The following is a 19,481-nucleotide window of genomic DNA, read 5'->3' on the forward strand; positions in this document are numbered from 1 at the left end:
ATTATTAAGATAATCTCCAGGATTTATTTTCTGAATTTTCTTTATGAAGCTTCAAGGGAATGTCTTCTGAATTTTAACTTTTTAAATTTCCAATTAAAATTCTTTTAAATTTCCAATCAAAACTCTTTAAAATTTCCAAGGAAAATTATTTTGTATTTGCTAAGAAAACTACTTTGATTTATCGAACGATTATTTTTTTCTATAAATTCTTTTGAATTCGTGAGAGAAATTATGTTGAACTTCTTAGCGAAAATCTACTGGACTTCTAAATTTCCAGTTGTTTTAAATTCTGTCTTTATTAGTGAGGCTTGCAGCCCTGGGCTGGCTCGCCTCTATAAATCTGGAATTCACTGTTCGATAGATAACGGTTTATCACAAAATACACAAGTTATTTTTCGTTCACCACTGTAGTTTAAAATGCATACTTTGTCGCAACCGTTCCGGATCATTTCTGGCATCCGACGGATGTTGAAAACAAGGGTAGAATTACGCTTCCCCATAAACAGACAGCCAGATTGCAATAATGCCAGCTAGGAACCCCACACGAAAAGAGCAGTTTATCCATAACACACATGAACTGAACACACGACACGTACCATCGTTTCGCTTCCAGACGACGACAGCGGTGGGCCATTGTTGTTATTACTGATGATGTCCTGCCGGCGAGACGCCACCGCAGCAGCAGTATCGGTAACAGATGCAGCTGCTGCGGCTGCACACTGTTTCGCTGAGTCGCGTTTCGCAACGATTTGATTCCGGTTGTAATCCATCGAGGAACCACCTCCGGTATCGGAAGGGGCCATAGCGGAGGCATTTTGGAGACCCATCGCAAATCCGGCAGTTGGCGAAGGGGTCTCCTCAGCCTTGTGGACCGTTTTCCAGCGGCGAAATATGGTCAACGAGAGTAGGTACTTGAAGAAATTTATTTTCCTTTTCTTCTTCTTGGCACGCTTTTCAATTTTGACGGCGGCTACCACACGACGATGATGAATCAACGGGGCTGATTATCGGATAATAGCCAGTCACAACCAATAAATAATGCAATTTGTGCACAAATTGATGCTTCCAAGTGTAAATTCTCAGAACTCGACACCAAAACAAAACAGCATTACACGGAACTCGGGAATTCCCCGGCGGAATTTCAGCATCGATCCGGCTGGCCACGTCACGCGAAAATACAACACAACAATTTACACTGCCGGAAAAGTTTTCCCCAACAATGCGCGTTCACTTTCCAAACCCCAGCAAGTCCACCGACACCGACTGACTGCCTGAAATGGCAAGCTCGACTCGACAGAAGGAAAACGACTGCGAGTGCTGCTCCGGCCGAGCAAAAGGACCCAACGAGGATGTCGCCAACGACAACAACGAGACGGCGAGCGAACCCGACCGAGAAACTGCCAGACGAAGTTTTCCTCCACACGCGCACCAGAGCCAGCAGGACGAACAGCGATGGATGACGACGTGTGGAAAACGACGAAACGAAAGTCGAGCCCACTGAAAATAACCTACCCTCTGTTTCCGAATAAGGATATGGAATTGCTCCCGTTGTCGGTGGTGTTGCTGCTGATGAGTCAACTCGGTTCAGTGTTGGCAGTGGGTTGTTTGGAAGTTTATTATTGTATAGAGTGACATGATTAAGCATGATTTGTATTTAGTTAGAAACATGTGTGCAGCAGATAACATTTACAATATATTTTTTTAAATAGTCTCATACAGAAATAAATAGTTCGAATATCCATTAAGCTTGCTTGACAGTTGTACATACACAACCATGTCAATTTGTAGACCGAATATTGAACTGAGCTGCATTCCTACATATTCCTTTCCTTATCGTATCGGACGGCAACAGCTTAAGTATCTTTTCCATTCAAGACATATACAGTCACTCTCAAAATTGAGCGTACAGCATGGATTAGATGAATATACTCGAAAATTCCAAAGGAAATTTAATTGTTCGCTCTGTTGTTTTTAATGCATTTCAATATTCATGCCTTCCTTCAATGTATTCGTACATAAAATGGTTGAATTTTTTTCTCTAAAGTTCATTTATTTGAAAATAATCTCAAAATATGCCTATTAGATGTGACAAAATTGAGCGTACAGCCATTTTTTTTTCTATAAAATTTCTTATTATAAACACGATTAATGTATTTTAATATTGTTTTTTTCATTATTATATTTATAATAATAAACATCCGCTACTTAAACATTCAATGTTTTAAAACTAAAGCATGTTTTAATCAAAACAAGGGAGGGATACAATTGTATCCCTTACGATAACAGATCGTGGAGTTTAATTCACATTTAATTATGAAATAAGGATTTTAAGCTATCTTTTCATTATTCAATCAGAAGTGCTCTACGGGGTTGAAAAGCTGTTTTTATGTTCGGTACCTTCACATGCACCTTGTACTTTTAGAATTTGACTGTGAATGATTGGATTCAATAATATCACTCTTAATGATAGACTTGAGACAATAATCGAGCTTTAAAACAAGTTTAAGTTAAAGACATACTAAATTTGAATTATGTAATTCCTAACATTTGTCGTTTTCTCTGTATGTTTACATCTGTTGTCATCATTTACCGACTGAATTTTCCCAAATTAATCGTATGTCTCGCTCGATTTCGATTATCTATCATATATAAGATACGATGCAGGTGAAACATACAAATTAAAGCATCTATTTTGCCCTGCAGCATTGAATTGTTAAATAACAATGTTCTTACCTCTCACTTGTTCGCCATTTTGACCAAAACATGGTTTAATTTCAAAATATTGAATGTTTAAGTAGCGGATGTTTATTATATTAAATTTGAGCTTGAAAACATTATTAAAATACATTAATCGTGTTTATAATAAGAAATTTTATTGAAAAAAAATCGCTGTACGCTCAATTTTGTCACATCTAATGCGTATTTTGAGATTATTTTCAAATAAATAAACTTTAGACAAAAAATTTCAACAATTTTATGTACGCATACATTGAAGGAAGGGATGAATATTGAAATGCATTAAAAACAACCCAGCCAACCATTTAATTTCCTTTGAAATTTTCGATTGTAGTCAACTAATCCATACTGTACGCGCAATTTTGAGAGTGATTGTATTTTACTAGCAGACCCGACGAAATGAAATCAGAGCTCTGGACAACCCAGGGCCTCATAAGAAGTTAAGCAATAATGCCTTAGATGCATGAACAAAAGCGGCATTTTTTCGTTTCGAGAAGGGTGACGATTCTTACATTTTTTTAGAGAATTCATACAAGGCCTGACGAGGGGGGGAGCGGTGGGTTGCAAATTACCATTTTTTGCTTGACGTACTATATGGATCTTGTCTAACTTCTCTGATATTTCAATCTTCATCAAGCATCAAGCACAGGTTATTTACAGTCGTCACTTTTATGATGTGACGACTTGTTTGATTGTTGACAATGGAGCTCTTGACCAATCAGTTAGGCTGATACAAATATTGAAAAACAATTGTGTCTCCCCTCCTCGATTTTTTGCCCAGAACTAATATTTTGAAAGGGTAACAAAAAAATCCGGTAAATTATGAGGATTTTCAAAACATTCTTTATCAAATCCGAGGATTTGAGATTTTTGTCATTTTAATCGTTAATTTTTTATTATTATTCACTCCCCTTTGACCTCTCGGAGACCGATAGGACATAATTTTTATTAAATATTAGTAAAGGCCTTACTTTGAACAAAAAAATATTTCAGAATTATGTGACGCATACATCCTCCCCCCATTCAAATTTGCTAGTTTAAAAAGGGTCTAACCCCGAGCAGGAGCGACGATATCGTTGTTGGTATGAATTTGATGTGCACAAGAGGTAAAATACCCACAAATAATAACAACAATTAATATGCAAAATACGTTAGGCATAGCACACAGGTTGACAGCTGTATTTCGGCCAAATTACCAGTTCGGTTGTATGCCCCTTTCGCCCATAAGTCCCTTTCGACCGAATTACGTTTTTGGCCAAACTATTTTCGACCTAATAATTGTTTCGGCCAAATGGTAATCGGCTAGATAGGTTTAACATGTTATTCGGTTAGTGCCACTAACAAATGGCTTTCCACCGAATTACTTTCGGCCAAACAATTAGGAGGGCCGTTTGGCCGAAAGTTGTTTGGTCGAAAGTAGTTTGACTGAACAAACCATTAGACCGAAGCCTATCTGGCCAGAGCGTCATTTGGCCGAAAATGCCGTTTAGCTGAAGTGTTTGATTGGCAGAAGAACCCATTTTTTGCATGTAAACTGACAGAAATGGACATGCGGGCTAAAATGTCATTCGACCGAATTGGTCCGAAAAAGTCGTTTGGCTGAATGTCGCTTGGCCATTTGGCCGTTGATCATTTGGCAGAATGGGTCACTGGATTTTCGTCTTAATAACCGTTTTGGTACGTTCAGTTGGGCAAAAAGTAGTTCGATTAAATAACTTTCTAAACATTTCAGTTCACCATTCCAAACAAAAATCGCCACACCGATGCACGCCACCAATCAAAATTATGACAAACGCAGACGCCGACGTTTATTTTTACAAAACAAATTCAATACAAGAAATCGAAAAAGTGCTGTTGATCAAATTGGCCTTACATTCACGATTTTGAACCAACATCAGGCGAATCATTCTGGCCGGTTTATTCGTGCAACACTTTTTCAGTTTTTGTTTTCGATTTTTAAAAATATGGGGTCTTCGGGAAAGTTGACCTCAAATGAATCAAAGAATTGACTGAGACTTTAAAAAGAGATATATTTTTTGACGGGAAAGGTCAATTGAGCTATGACAGTACTGAGGACTAGATGGCAAATAATTGGAATAGGTAGCCTGGAGTACTGGGAGTCACTGTGGAGCAGAACTGGATGAAGCAGAAGGTCGGAAAGATGAAACGTCTCTCTATCGCTCAACCGAGTGGACAGAGTTGATAACAACCAGTATAATAACGTACAATAACCAACATGCTTCCGTAACTGTTGTAACAGTCTTGCAAATGATAGTATTTGTAGTGTAATACTTGCAAACTATTTGACTGTTGGATCATAACTTGATTTCACGAATATTCAGTTTCAAAACAGGTTCTTCTTGGTCGACTAACTTGCCTAGCAATAGCACACAGGGGTTGTACACTAATTACGTAAGCAATTTTTCTGTGTTTTAAAACCTCCCCTCCCCCCATAACAGCTTACGTAATTAGTGTACGACCCCACAGTTATAATCTTGGAATAATTGTTTCATGATGAAAGGGCTACTTTTGATCTACTGCTGATGAGACTCTACAAATCCGTTCTTACGAATACAACGAAGGTAGATAAAGACACCATGCACAGATTCGGAGGCATCCATAAAACCGCGAATCTTCATTGTTTCGGTTTCAAGAAGAACGACACATCTTGGAATCTTGAAATTGCTGAAATTAAATAGGAACAGACCTTTCTTAGGGTCCCATAGATTCCCCAAAGTCTTGGTTACATATTTTCGCTTAGATCTTGTGTAGTAACTAGAGTTTTTCTATCTTTAACCGGTATTTTTACAAGTCAAGCTCAATGAGTAACTCAATTAGAAAAGCATTAAGTTTACCGTAGCATAGTGGTAGAGCATTCATCTAGCGTACTGGAAGGTGTGGGTTCGAGTCCCACCGGCAGACAGTGGATTTTTCGCATATTTTCATAAATATTCTCCTCCTTAAAACACTAGTTTTCGGTCATCAGTATCGTTTTTTACAAAGTTCTTTGCCCGAGCAGAAGAAAATAACTCAATATACCTTAATCTGTTATTAATATAACACTAAACGCAAAACAATTTTTTGATATCAAAATATCTGCGCATGTTGTGCCATAGATATTTTGCATATTAATTTTGGTTACTATTTTTTTGGTATTCAACCTCCTTGTTCATATCAACTGATGTTAATAGGGTTGTTGCTTCTGTTTGTGTTTGAATCACTCCGGAATTTTTTTTTCTTGAATTTCATTTGAAAATCCATCCGAAACTACTTCGGAAATTCCCAATCTAAAAAATCCATCTGGGATTCGAGCCAAGAATTCCCTCGTAAATGTCTTCAGGGATGTCCCTAAAGAATGATTCAGGAATTACTTCATATCTTTCTGTAACTCCTCCAGATTTACCCACAGAATTTCTTAATTTATTTTCAGACAGATTTCCGTGTAGATTCTCGGAGAAACTCCCGAAGGTATCCTTGAAGAGATTTTCGCAAAAATTCCTGAAGAAATTTCGAGAGATATATCTTAAGAATTTTTAGAGCAATTCCTGAAGAAAGTTCCAATGAATTTCTGAACGAATTTCCGGGTTTATTTCTGAAAGAATTTTTTAGAAGAGTTTCTAGACTCTAGAGAAATGAGAGTAAGATATTTATGGAGAAATTTCCGAATGAATTTCCATAGTAATTTTAAAAGAACTACTGAAAATAATTCCGGTAGAACTCCCTGGGGTAGGTAGGACATATGTTTGAAAGCAATCCAAGTGAATATCGGAAGGAATTCAATAGAATTCCTGACAGAAATCCAGGGAGAATTTCTGGAAGGGTTTTCAGGAGAATTTATTGAGCATTTACTGGTGAAATTTTTGAGGGTGTATCAGTTAAAAATTCTAGAGGAATTCCCAGGAGAACTTCTGCAGGAATTCAAGGGGGAAATTTAATGAGTAAATTTATATGGGAGTGACTCCTACACGCTTAAAATGATTTACACAATTTTGTATTCCATTCACACAAAATGAGCCTCTTTTGGATCAACACTTAGATCGGCGAAAAATAAACAGCCACAAAAATGCTTCGTACGGTTGTGTAAACGGTCCTTTCTATCGTGTAAAAATATGTACAGATTCCTGGTTTAATGAGGAATGTAATGCTGATGAAAAAATTAAATAATTAAAATGCAGGCTTCAATAACATCACTCGAGCCATTTTTGGACTGTGTAACTTCGCTCATCTGAGTGTTGTTCTAAAAGGGGCTCGTTTTGTGTGAATGAAACACAAAATTGTGGTAATCATTTTAACTGTGTGTAGTAGAATTCCTGAACTCCTGAAAATTTCCCGAAGAAATTTTAAAGATTTCGGAGAAAGGAGTAGCGAGATGGATCAACTAGGTCCGAGATCTATAGGGTAACCGTACCCTTAGTGGAGGTAGCACGAATAGTGGAGGTAGTGGGGTTTTAATGAGATTTATCATAATTATACACTTTACGATGGTTTCAGTTGATGCATCGTGCTTTAAATATCCTGTCGAATACAACTTACCCTTAGGTTTCGCTTGAAAAACTATTGAAAACAATGATTTTCCTTAATAAAATTGACTTCCTTTGTACCTATAGTTGTGCAACTGTACCAAGAGTGGCGAGTCTCATAAGAAATCAATGGATAGCACCACTATGGGAACCAACATTAATTTTTACCGCCACTAAAGGAACAGTGTACCCATTAGTGGTACAAGCAATATTTGGTAGTTGTTGATGGTAAATGATATCAATCTCATTTTTATTAGCAAATTTATTAGTTTATCTATTGGCTAAGACATTAAAGTTGTAAATTTCCCATAATTATCAAATTTTAAAAAATATTTTCTTTTGTGGATCTACTAATTCCTCCACTATTGGTACCGTTACCCTATAACAGACAAAGAAAAAAAAAGATTTCGGAGAAATTCTTGGAAAAGCTTCTCAATAAAGATCTTCCGGAGCAACTTCTAGAGGAATCTCTGGAGGAGCTTTCGGAGGAATTCCTGGAATAACCTCAGGAGGAATTTGTAACCGTTCGCAAAATCGTATGAGGTTATTATTAACGTTGGTGGTTTATAACGCCACACTCACGTGTGAGAGACCACCAGTCTGTTGATTTGCCCGACTTTCTTGAGACAATACCTCAGGGGAAATCGTCGAACGGTTGCTGCCTGAATATTCCAAACCATTTGCCAAATTAACGGAAACCCAAACTCGCTCTGCTTATCCCTTATTGCACCTTGTACTCACTTAAGCTCGTTCAACCCAATACTCACTGACCGAAGAGGAATAGAAGTATGAAATAACCGATCTACCTACCAACGGAATGACTGAAACGTACGAGAACAGTGTGTTCTAAACGGAAATGCTGCGAATAAAATCATTTGGCATCCAGATCTTCTAATTCAACTTCTATTTATAAAAATTTCATTCGGGTTGGACGGAAAACTAAATGGGCTTATATGCTAACCTGGGAAACTATTCATGGCCATGATTTCCACATACCTGCGGTTTCCACATACCTGCGCAGGATTTTCGTAGCGATGGCGGGATTCCGGAGGGTACCGAAGACAGAGTGCTTTCCGGCAGGGTGCCGAACACGGGGAGCTTTCCGGCGGGGTGTCGAAGACGGATAGCTTCCCAACGGGGTGTCGAAGACGCTGACTTTTCCGGCGACTTGCCGAAGATGGGGAATATTCCGGCGTAGATTTCTCCGGCGGGATACCGAAGACGCTGAACTATCCGACGGGGACGACGACGTCGTTCGACCGTGCTGGTGACGTCGTTGTTTGCGGAGCGTCGAGTTACTGACGGCTCGCCAATAGGCAATCGCTGCTCCACTAGATGGCGGTGTGAGCTTGTGCGCAAAATGGCCTAATTAAAGGTGCGGCTGGACGGAAGACTTCCGATTTTCGATCTTCGAGAGCGTCCGGAATACCGTTCCCTCGAGCTAGTAGCACACTTTCCCTTGCGACCCGGCTTCAAGTAACTTTCAAATTTGCCGGGCGAGGACTAAAAGGATGCTAATAACTCTTGGTTTCAGCGTACGATAATTAGCGACGTACGGGGACCGTGCTCTCGGAACCTGACCACCGGGGGGTTGTAACGTACAGGTGGTTCTACGACAGCTTTTGACGACGAGTCAATTTCGCTCGACTGACTGGCGAACGAGCCCGAATGGTCGTTCAGCGACCCACAACGAAAATCGGACTGGAGCCCCAAATTGACTTCGCTGGTCCCTTTCAAACTTTTTCTTGAAATATTAACTCCGACAAATAGAGTGATTCGCGAGTGTCTGACGTACTGACCGAAATAATATTTTGTTTCACACTTCACTTTTAAACCCACTGTTTTCAATCGTTACCTTCAGCAAACTTTAGGAAGGAACACGTTTCACTTTTGAAAAACAATATCTGTAAGAAACTTAAAAACCGCGATACATCTAGTCCTCTAGTGCGAGCGAAAATGAACGAGCTTAAGGATTTTTTCCGTCAAAAAACCTTGAAGGACAATTGCTGGTTATGTACTCAGTTTCGAATGGCGATATAAATTTGGCGCCTTCCCAGGTTCACGCAAATGATTGAAAAACAGCTATCTAGTTTCATAACACTTTGCTTAGCTGAGACATAAACCGTACGAAATATTTCCTCACACGAGACAGTCAAATAGTCGAGCAAAGACTGATTACATTTTAGTCGCGCTTTGGACTTTGAATTGTCAAGCCGACTTAACGAATTCAAGCATTATTTTGCTTAAAAAGGAAAAAAAAGCGTCCAAAGCTAATTAAATTCAAATACTCTAATAATTACAACAAAAATAAATAAAACAAGTTAAAAACGTCTGAAGCTTCAAGCAAATTCAAATAATTTATTTCAAAATATCGACCCAACGTTACAAATTTCTTAAGAAACTTGCAAAGGAACATTCGAAGGAATTACTGGAAGAACTTGCGGAGGAATTCCAGGAGGAAATTCCTGGGAAATTTCTTGAGCAACTTCCGGAGGGTTTCCAGGAGGATTTTTTGAATGCGACCGAGAAAATGCGGAGAATTTTTAATTTGAGAAATGTGTACACACCGCCACCGGCGGTGCTGGCTGGAAATGATCTATTACGCAGCCGCCGAGAAAATTTCAATCGACGCACAGTTCTATCCGCAGCAAATGTGCATAAACGACTGTCGGCGCTATACACACGGCCACGAAGTCTGCATGTATTGGAATTAAATGGAGTAGTGCTAACTCGTCTGAGCATGAGTTGTAGATTTAGTGAAGTTGTTGGTATTGAAGCTGGAAACGGTATGAAGTTCACTTTCAATTCTATCAATTGCTAGAACATGAGAAATATATAGAAAGATACAAAGTAGAAGAGAATGGAAGGGACCTGGGATTGAACCCACGAACTCCTGTGTATGAGGCAGAAGCGGTAGCCATCTGACCACCAAGCTGTAAATATAATAGTGCTAACTCGTCTAATGACAATTTTTTTTGATAACTGATTTCATGACGGTAGAAATTAAACGATATGGGCCTAAAATTGATATCAACATCGTTTATTTCATGCTTCCTGCCGTTTCTACGAATAATAGGCTATGTGGATTATTGTTTTTTATGGCTAATAAAAAACAAAATAAGTTCAATACAATTCAGTCCGACAATAATTTGGCAACACTTGCTACACGTGGAAAACGAAAAATCCGCCCATGTTAAAAAGAGTTAGAAACTGACAAAAACAACTGCACGCTATCAACGTCAGCGTTTGTTCCAATCTACCCACAGAGCCAGTTGTACATACGCGTTAGGGTGATAGCGAAAACGTCAATTTAGGACTATCTCGAACGTATAGAAAATTTTTGTTCATTCTTTACACTTTAAATTTAGCTGTTTAACAATTAACTTTTCAAAGGGACCTAAGTAACTTTTTTTTTCATGAATTTATTTGAATAGCGCAATCAACAGAACAACATGAAAGGTGTTGATTGCAGTATTAAAACTAATTCATGAAAAAAATGTTACTTAGGTCCTTTTGAAAAGTTAAGCGAGAATGTGGTGGGCCGGATAAAAAGTCAGAATGTGCAACAATAATTCGGTTAAAATGATTCTTGATGGCAATCCGACAAGTACGAAGAGCGCACCTCGCCTCAGCGAAAAAAGTGGATCGATCGAGTGGAAGATGATTTGAGCACCATCTTCTGTAGAGTGCGTAGTTGGCAACGATCAGCTATGGACCTAGTTGAATGGAGACGACTGCATTGGTATGACTAAATAATAAATACTGATTTTCTTATGAATACTATTTCATCGCATCAGAAACCATCTTCATAGGTTTCCTCAATCTAATTCGAATGAAAATATTAAACCCGAACAGGTGAATCGCACTAAAATTTTCTTCGCCACCCTAATATGCATGCATGGGTGCATGTCTGCGCTACCAGAAACAGTGTGAATACACGATGGCATCACGGTATGCATATATTAGCATCGATTACCAACAACAGCACATGGGGTACCGGTACAGCCGGTGGTGTTGATGCAAAACTACGCGCCATCAAAGGTCGAAACGATGATTTTTGGCAATAAATTATGGCTACGGCGGCGACGGTAGTAGAAGCTTTAGCATTCGATGCACGCAAGGCTTCGGTGAAAGGATTCCGGTGGAGAAGGAATCCGTAGGGGTGGCAGTTTAACGGATGTTATTTGTAATAAATTGGGGAGTATAAATTTGGATGAACAAATTTATTGATCTTTGGTTTGTTTTAGAAATTGTTTCGAAATGACTAGAGGGTTCGAATCCTGTATGGTCGTACAAGTGATACAAATTTTGTTTTGTTCAAAATTGATCGCTTAATAGAAATTGTATGAGAGGAAAAAATACATTTTTAAAATTAGTTAACAAAACTCTAGAATGTTATGCTGCACTTTACTGGATTTCTCGAAAATGTTACTTACGATAAGTCATTGTGGGTACATTTGATTGCTATTAGTATTTCATTGTTTTGTTGTTGATTGGATTAACATGGGAACTGTAAGAAAGATGGAGATTCGGAACAGTAGCCCTGTACAATATTGTGTGGATTGAGAATAGATTACAACAACTATTTTATGCAGAAAAAAACTTTAAGGATGATAGCAACGTTACTGACGAATGAATATATCGTCGTACAGTACACCCAAGTTCGAAACGAAAAATAGGCTCGGTAAATTATCCATGTGGATAACCATCCGTAGGGTACGATGCAGGAAAAACTGCCACAAAAGATGAATGAATAGGGATGGAAATCTCAACGGAGAAAAAATAGTAAGCTTCAGTCACCACCACAAGCAGCAACAACAGCGACGGTGCTACCGAGAGCTAACTACCGGTTCTAACCGGCTTGATGAAGGAACTAAAACATCCGGTTCCACCGTCGTGTTCGCCATCAGTATCGACATTGCTAAAGTTGTCGTCGATGTCACCATCGTCAACATCAGCACTGTGGCGAAGAATGTGGGGGTTTGCAAAATGAAGAAATTCGAAAGTTTTTTTTAAAACTACTTGGAACGAGATTTCTAAACCTCGTCGGGTTTGCTAGAAGAATTTACCGACAAAATTGTGGAGAAATAATAATCACTTATAAAGAAAAAGTCTTCCATGAAAAATTACCCAGTTGCACTGCATTTTCCATTTTTGAGATTCTATTTTATCTTAAAATGTTCACATCAAAAGCTGCTTTTTGTATAATGGAAAATTCGTACATGTTTACAGAAATTTTCAATTTTGAAAAAGCTTCTATTAATAATTTCCTAAATGTCTATGAAAAACTTCAGCGCCCCCTTGTGTAACGCCACTGGTTGGCACCGTTGCTGATAAGCGAACGGAAAGTATGCCACCAAGGCAACAAAGGTAATAACTACACAAACGCGTCGCCATCGCCGTGCAATGATGGGACATTTGCACAGATTAGGGCCCGAATTGGGGAAAGCCGATCCAGCACGGAACCGAACAAATTGAGGCAAACCTGTTCAGCAATATGATCTGCTGAGGCTGCTGTGGCATCAAGTCAACAGCAATGAATGCAAGATTTCGGCTGATACGATTGTTATGCCCTGGGAACTGAACGGAGCGCAGAGCATCAAATCATTGCAAACGAATGGCAGAGTGCCTTTCGCCTGCTTTGAGCAGAGGCATACTTTGGGCGAGTTTCGCTACGCGACGACGGACTGGAGGAACCGAGCTCATAACTGTATATTCAAGAGGCGATGAGGAACAGCCTCCAAGCAATCCAGTCCGGACCGATGGGCTGGGGGGTCTTTTGGATCGACTGTAGCAAACGTTTCAAAGCGTAGCAACGGAGCTAGATGGCTTTAAACGCAAGGAGGTTCATTTATGACTAAGTACCACAATATGCCAGATTTGAGGAAGCCTTATTTATCTAAATTTGTGAAGGAATGTTTCCTAAGAACCTAATTCTGCAATATATTCTGTCTTACACGTATAACGCTTTATGAACCTGAGATAATAAATATAGTGTTTAACTTACATGATTCTAATTATGAGGTCTCCAGTTAGCCTTGCGAGCGAAGGCGTAAGATTACCAACCCGGAGATTAGGTTCTCGGTTAAGTCTAGAACATTCTCGACTCAAAGGGCATAATGCATCCACTCTGCTTGCCAGACAAGATAAATATTCATTGAATTGCAGGCATGGAAAAGCTTCAAATTAAAAACTGTGGAAAAGCTTGTGAGGCTGGCTGACTGGGAATTTAGATACATTGAAGAAGCTTATACCATGCTGTTGTAAAGAATTAATTTATTTACCGAAATCTCACTTCGGCATACACTGTTTTCCGGAATGTAAATTAAACTTCCTATTGTAGAAGTCAAGCAAATAATTTACATAAAGTCAGCTAAATCATGTTTCTAGAATACCAGTCTTTCAGTTTTCTATGCTTTTCAAGAAGACAATTGATGACAGATGTTGATTTCCGTTGCATAGTTCTGTCGAGTAGGTCCGTTACAGAAAATAGCTTATCTTACCTGCAATATAAAATGAGAAACGAAAATGGACATTAGAAACAAATTATTTTCTATATATATAAAAATGAAATGGTCTGTGTTCGTATCCGCATAACTCGAAAACGGCTGGATGGATTTTCTTCATTTCTTCAGCAGATATGTTCGTTGCCGTTTCCGACGGGTTTATATGATATTTCCTCATGCGAAAATTACGCGTAAGGTTATGCAAATTATGAAAAACAAAAATTAGGATTCGTATGGGTATTTCACATGGGCATTTTCGCCTGCTACGCAGGACAACGTCTGCCGGGTCGACTAGTTTTAAATATAACTTCAAACTAGATCTACATATTGTAAGAGTCCAAGCAACATAAATTTTGTAAAATAGTTTCTATTTGTAACCCGATCAGGAATACATAACAAAATTATAACTCAATTCTATCAATAGTTGTTATTAAAAACAACATGTGTTATAATTAGATAATTCGATAAAAATGTGTCTTCTGCCAGTTTTATTTCATATCAAGATTATAACAACATTAGTTATGTATATTTACACAAAATAATTGCCTACATTTTTTGATATTGGAAAAAAGCGGAGGTAATCACCTCCAGTATAACTTGAATCAATGTTCGATGTTATTAGCTAGTACAAAGTTAATTGCCTACATTATGGATGGAAATCCGGCGTTGTAGCGTACCACATTTTTATACGTGATGTAGGCAATTACCATGAAAGTAGATTTTTGTACCTCATAATCATATCAACGGTTGTTATAATGTTGAAATGAAGGTAACAACCTCTGATATAATTATGTTACAGCTAGAGGGAATTTTGATATAATTTTTGTTATTTTAACAACTAACCAGCCAATTTTATAACACATATTGTTACATTATTTTTCTGAAATAAATAACTTCCCTTGTTATAATTTTGTTATGCATTCTTGATCGGGAATATACGACAAAATTGTGTTATGTCATAGGGTATATGGCCTAATCTTCAGCCAATTATGCAGTGGTTAAGCACATTTATCGTTGTAAATGTTCATCTATTGAAGCTCAAACCTAAATTATGCCACCAGACGGCTTGCTTTGTTTTGTTTATTACGCCAACTAGTAAAAAACAACAATTATTATTGTGCACAATCTATAATTACACCGCGCATAAAAAAAACTACTCTTCCGCTTACTTTTTGTCGAAACCAAAAATAAGCGCCAGATAATATCCTAACTGTGGAAGCCTTCAAAAATGATCACGAAAGTTGTCATTTTGTTGCAAGGCACAATATTTAAGCCATCAAAAGTTTTGATTTGAAACGGAACGAAATGGACTTTATGTTCGGCAAGTTTTCCTAATTTTAGCTATGGTGGTGGATGCTTTTTCAGCCCATGAAAGGTTGTGCATTATTCATTTTCTTGAAATGGGCTATAGGAGTTACAATAGAGCTATCACCTTCTAGCTCCCGGATTCAAGATTATTGCAATTATATGAATAAAATGGTTGCATGAATATTCTATACATAATGCCACTGCCCTCTGCCACTGGGGCCTTCTTAGCCGTGCGGTGAGACGCGCGGCTACAAAGCAAAACAATGCTGAGGGTGGCTGGGTTCGATTCCCGGTGCCGGTCTAAGCAATTTTCGGATTGGAAATTGTCTCGACTTCCATGGGCATAAAAGTATCATCGTGTTAGCCGTGATATACGAATGCAAAAACGGTAACTTGGCTTAGAAACCTCGCAGTTAATAACTGTGGAAGTGCCTAATGAACACTAAGCTGCTAGCAAACAGACATTGAGCTGATTTTAATATACAAGTGCACTGCACCGAGCGGTTAATTATGGAAATAGGCATCATTGTTGGAGAATAAAACGCACGAACAATTCACTTTCGACTTGGTAACTCCAAGTTCAAAATACTACTCGCCTCTTTATTTACAAAAACGCTATTTATAATTAATGATATTGTTTACAATTTGTCTCTCGTGAAGAACTCTCATGCGACATTCTGCTATCTCTGAGAGCATTCGTACTCTCTCTTACTTGATACTTGATACTTGATGGGCTACAGCTCTTCGATGAACCTACGCCGAATGGAGTATCCTTCTCCACTGGACTCGATCCTGGGCCAATCGCTTCCAGTCGCCCTGAACATTGAGCGCCCTCAGGTCCTCTTCAACTGCAAAAAGCCATCGTGTACGCGGCCTTCCTCGAAGCCTGCGGCCTCTTCCGGGTTCTCTACTAAATATTATCTTCGCTTGACGTTCTTCCGGCATACGAACAACGTGACCAGCCCACCGTAGTCTGCCGTGTTGTATAAGCTTAATAATATCCAGCCCTTTATACACCTGGTACAATTCGTGATTCATGCGACGCCGCCAGATACCGTTCTCCTGTTTACCGCCGAGTATTGTCCGCAGCACCTTACGCTCAAACACCTGAGAGCTCTCCGATCAGCCTCCTTTAACGTCCATGTCTCATGGCCGTATAAAGCCACCGGAAGAATCAGAGTAGTATACAGCGCGAGTTTTGTTTTCGTTTGCAGACTACGGGACTTAAGCTGGTTACGAAGTCCGTAATAAGCCCTATTTGCAGCTGCAATACGCCTTTTCACCTCGCGGGTAACATCATTATCGCACGTCACTAATGTTCCAAGATACACGAATTCTTCTACCACTTCAAATTTTTCACCATCCAGCACTATTTCGCTACCACCACCACTAATGAACCCACGTTGATTGCCAGCGACCATGTACTTCGTTTTGCTGGTATGAGTCCAATCCTCGCTGTCTCCCTCTTAAAAGGCGCAAAAGCCTCTTCCACGGCACGGCGATCAATTCCGATAATATCGATATCGTCCGCAAATCCCAGGAGCATATGCGATCTTGTGATAATGGTACCGCTTCTTTGCACACCAGCTCTCCTAATCGCTCCCTCGAGCGCTATATTGAACAGTAGGTTCGAGAGTGCATCACCCTGCTTTAATCCATCTAAGGTAACAAATGACGTCGATATTTCATCCGCAACCCTTACACTTGATTTCGATCCGTCCAACGTTATACGAATCAGTTTCGCCGGAAAACCATGTTCAAGCATAATTTGCCATAATTCATTCCGTTTCACTGAATCGTACGCCGCCTTGAAATCAATAAACAGATGATGTGTCTGCAAGTTGTACTCCCGGAATTTATCAAGGATTTGTCTCAGGGTAAACATTTGATCCGTCGTTGATCGGCCCTCACGAAAACCTGCTTGGTATTCGCCGACGAAGGACTCTTCAAGCGGTCTCAATCTGTTGAACAGAATACGGGACATAATTTTGTACGCCGAATTAAGGAGGGTTATTCCTCGGTAATTGGCGCACTCCAGTCTGTGCCCTTTCTTAAAGAGAGGGCAAATGAGGCCGTCCAACCAGCTAGCAGACATTTCCTCGTCTTCCCATATTTTCGACATAATATGGTGCAGAACTTCATAAAGCTGCTCACTGCCATGTTTGAGAAGTTCAGCCGGGAGCTGGTCCTTCCCCGCAGCCTTATTGTTTTTCAGCTCTTTGACAGCTTTTTTAACCTCATCTAGTGTAGGTCGTACTCTCTCATTGAAACCAATTTTATTGATTGTTTAACAAACCTGCAACGTTGAGCCAGCTACTATTTCTAGGCCAGCTACTTAAATATCCGTTGTATTTATTCAACATCGACCTATTCAATCGTGCTTTCCATCCGTTTACATGACCTACTAAATGAAGAAGAAAAATGATTTTGATAATTGGATGGCGTTTAGGGTCGCTACACAAGTATGCTCGGCAAACATAATATTATTTTCTTTAAGGGTGCGTCTCATTTCCCAAATTAATAGTGTCAGTGACAGACATCAAATCATTTTTGTCATATATCTTATAGGTATTAATGGAAAACACCTGCAATTTTTATAACCAGTTGATTTTTTACTTTTGAACTATCACTTTTAATTTGATTCTAAATCAGGAAATGAGGCGCATCCTAAGAAATCAGTTGTTTTTTTTCACACTTCAGGAATTGCTCCTAGGAAACTTTTATAAACTTCTATAAGAATATCTTTCGTATTTCGGTCTGAAATTATTCCAGATTTTCATTTAAAAATTCAAAAATAAATTCACAAATCCATGACGATTGTTTTATAATTATTATAAATTTCTTTCAAAATTCTTCAGCTTCTTGAAATTTCTTCAGGAATTATTTTAGAAATTCCTTTAATAATATCTTCTGGAAGTCCATCGGGAAATCCACTAGATTTTTTTTTCAATAATTCAACTAAACTTTTCTACAGAGCTTTTCTTTCTTTTTCTTTCCTTTTCGAATTACTCCTGAAATTTTTTCAACTGCTCTTCCAGATTTTTTTCCGAGAATGTCCATTGAAGAATAAATTAGAAATTTCAACGAAAATTCGTCATGAATTTATTCTATAATTTCCACAGGGATTTTAACCAGAAATTCCTTGGCGAATTTCTTCAGGACCACCTTAAAGAAATCCTTCAGGTCTTGTTTCAAGAAATATTTCAAAAACTCCTTTGAATAATCCCTCAAAAATTCCATCGTGAATTCTGTCTAGAGGAATGTACCGGAGCAGTTTCTGGGGGATTGTTATGAGCATGTCTTAATAAATTCCGTGGGCAGTTTTTAAATAAATTTCCAAAGCAATTTTCCTAGATATTTCCTGGGGAATCCATAGTGGGGTTTATAGAAGTATTCTTGAAGTAATAAGGCAGGAGAAATTAAGGTAAAATTTCCAGAGGCGAAATTTGGGTGCGGTACCAGGAAAAAAATTGGGGGACTTTCGGAAGGAATTCCTGTAAAAATTTCTGTGGGAAATGCCGGGAAAATCAAGTAAAAAAACTTAAACAGAGACACGAAATTTGGTTATTCTACTGAAAAGTGAATGAAAAATCCCTGGGATTCATGGAGAAGCTTCCCGAGGAATTACTGAAGGTACTTCCCAACTCCCAATTTTTCCAAGAACTTCTAAAGAAAATCCTGGAGGAACTTCCAAAGGAATTCTTGATGGAACTTCAGGGAGAATTCCTGGAGGAACTTCTGAAGAAATTTCTTAAACAAACTTCCTGAGGAATTGCTGGAGCAGTTTGAATGGAATTAGCTGGGAATTACGGGAATTTTTTTGGAGGAACTTAAGAGGAATTCTTGAAGCAGTATCCCGAAGAATCCGTGGAGCGACTTCCAAGTTAATACCTGCAGAATTCCTGGAGGAAATTCAGAACAAATGCTTGAAGAAACCTCATTGGGAATTGCTGGAGCAATTTGGTAATTCCTGAAGGAACTTCCAGAGGAACTCCTAAGGGAACTTCTTGAGGAGCATGTGAAGGAACCTCCGGCAAAATTCCTGGAGGAACTTAGCTTTAGCTGAATACACAATTTGATGAACTTCCTAACAAACTTGTAGAAGACCTTCCTGAGTTATTCATTTTCTTAAGAAATTCCGAAGACATTTTGGCCTTTGAAACTAGTACACACCGACTCACGCCGCCACCGTTGGCTGAAAATTACCGACACTAACCCACGCCACCACCGACGGTAAAATTTCGATCAGCGCACAGGTCTACTATAAATTGACATTTGTGCCACCAAAAACGCGAGGTGGAGGCTAGAACAGTCATTGTGACAGTAATTTTTGGACTCTATCTTAATTGTTCTTAAGCATGTTGTAAGAATTTGTGGCTTCAATGATTTTCACTAGGATCATATATTTGGA

General features: G+C 38.8%; 1 protein-coding gene across 4 annotated transcripts in view; it reads right to left on the bottom strand.

The window, feature by feature from the left end:
• LOC134212317 (serine/threonine-protein kinase 26) overlaps window positions 1-19,481 on the bottom strand; it is a 234,433-nt gene that overhangs the window by 176,502 nt on the left and 38,450 nt on the right. The window contains exon 1 of one of the 4 annotated variants that reach the window (XM_062690063.1): window positions 597-1,259. The exons of the other annotated variants lie outside the window; for them this stretch is intronic. Coding sequence (XP_062546047.1) covers window positions 597-827 — 231 coding nt within the window. The 5' untranslated portion in view covers window positions 828-1,259. Of the gene's footprint in view, window positions 1-596; window positions 1,260-19,481 lie in introns of those variants that run through there. 4 annotated transcript variants of the gene reach the window in all.

This window comes from Armigeres subalbatus, chromosome 2 (assembly GCF_024139115.2).
Source record: "Armigeres subalbatus isolate Guangzhou_Male chromosome 2, GZ_Asu_2, whole genome shotgun sequence".
NCBI lineage: Eukaryota > Metazoa > Arthropoda > Insecta > Diptera > Culicidae > Armigeres > Armigeres subalbatus.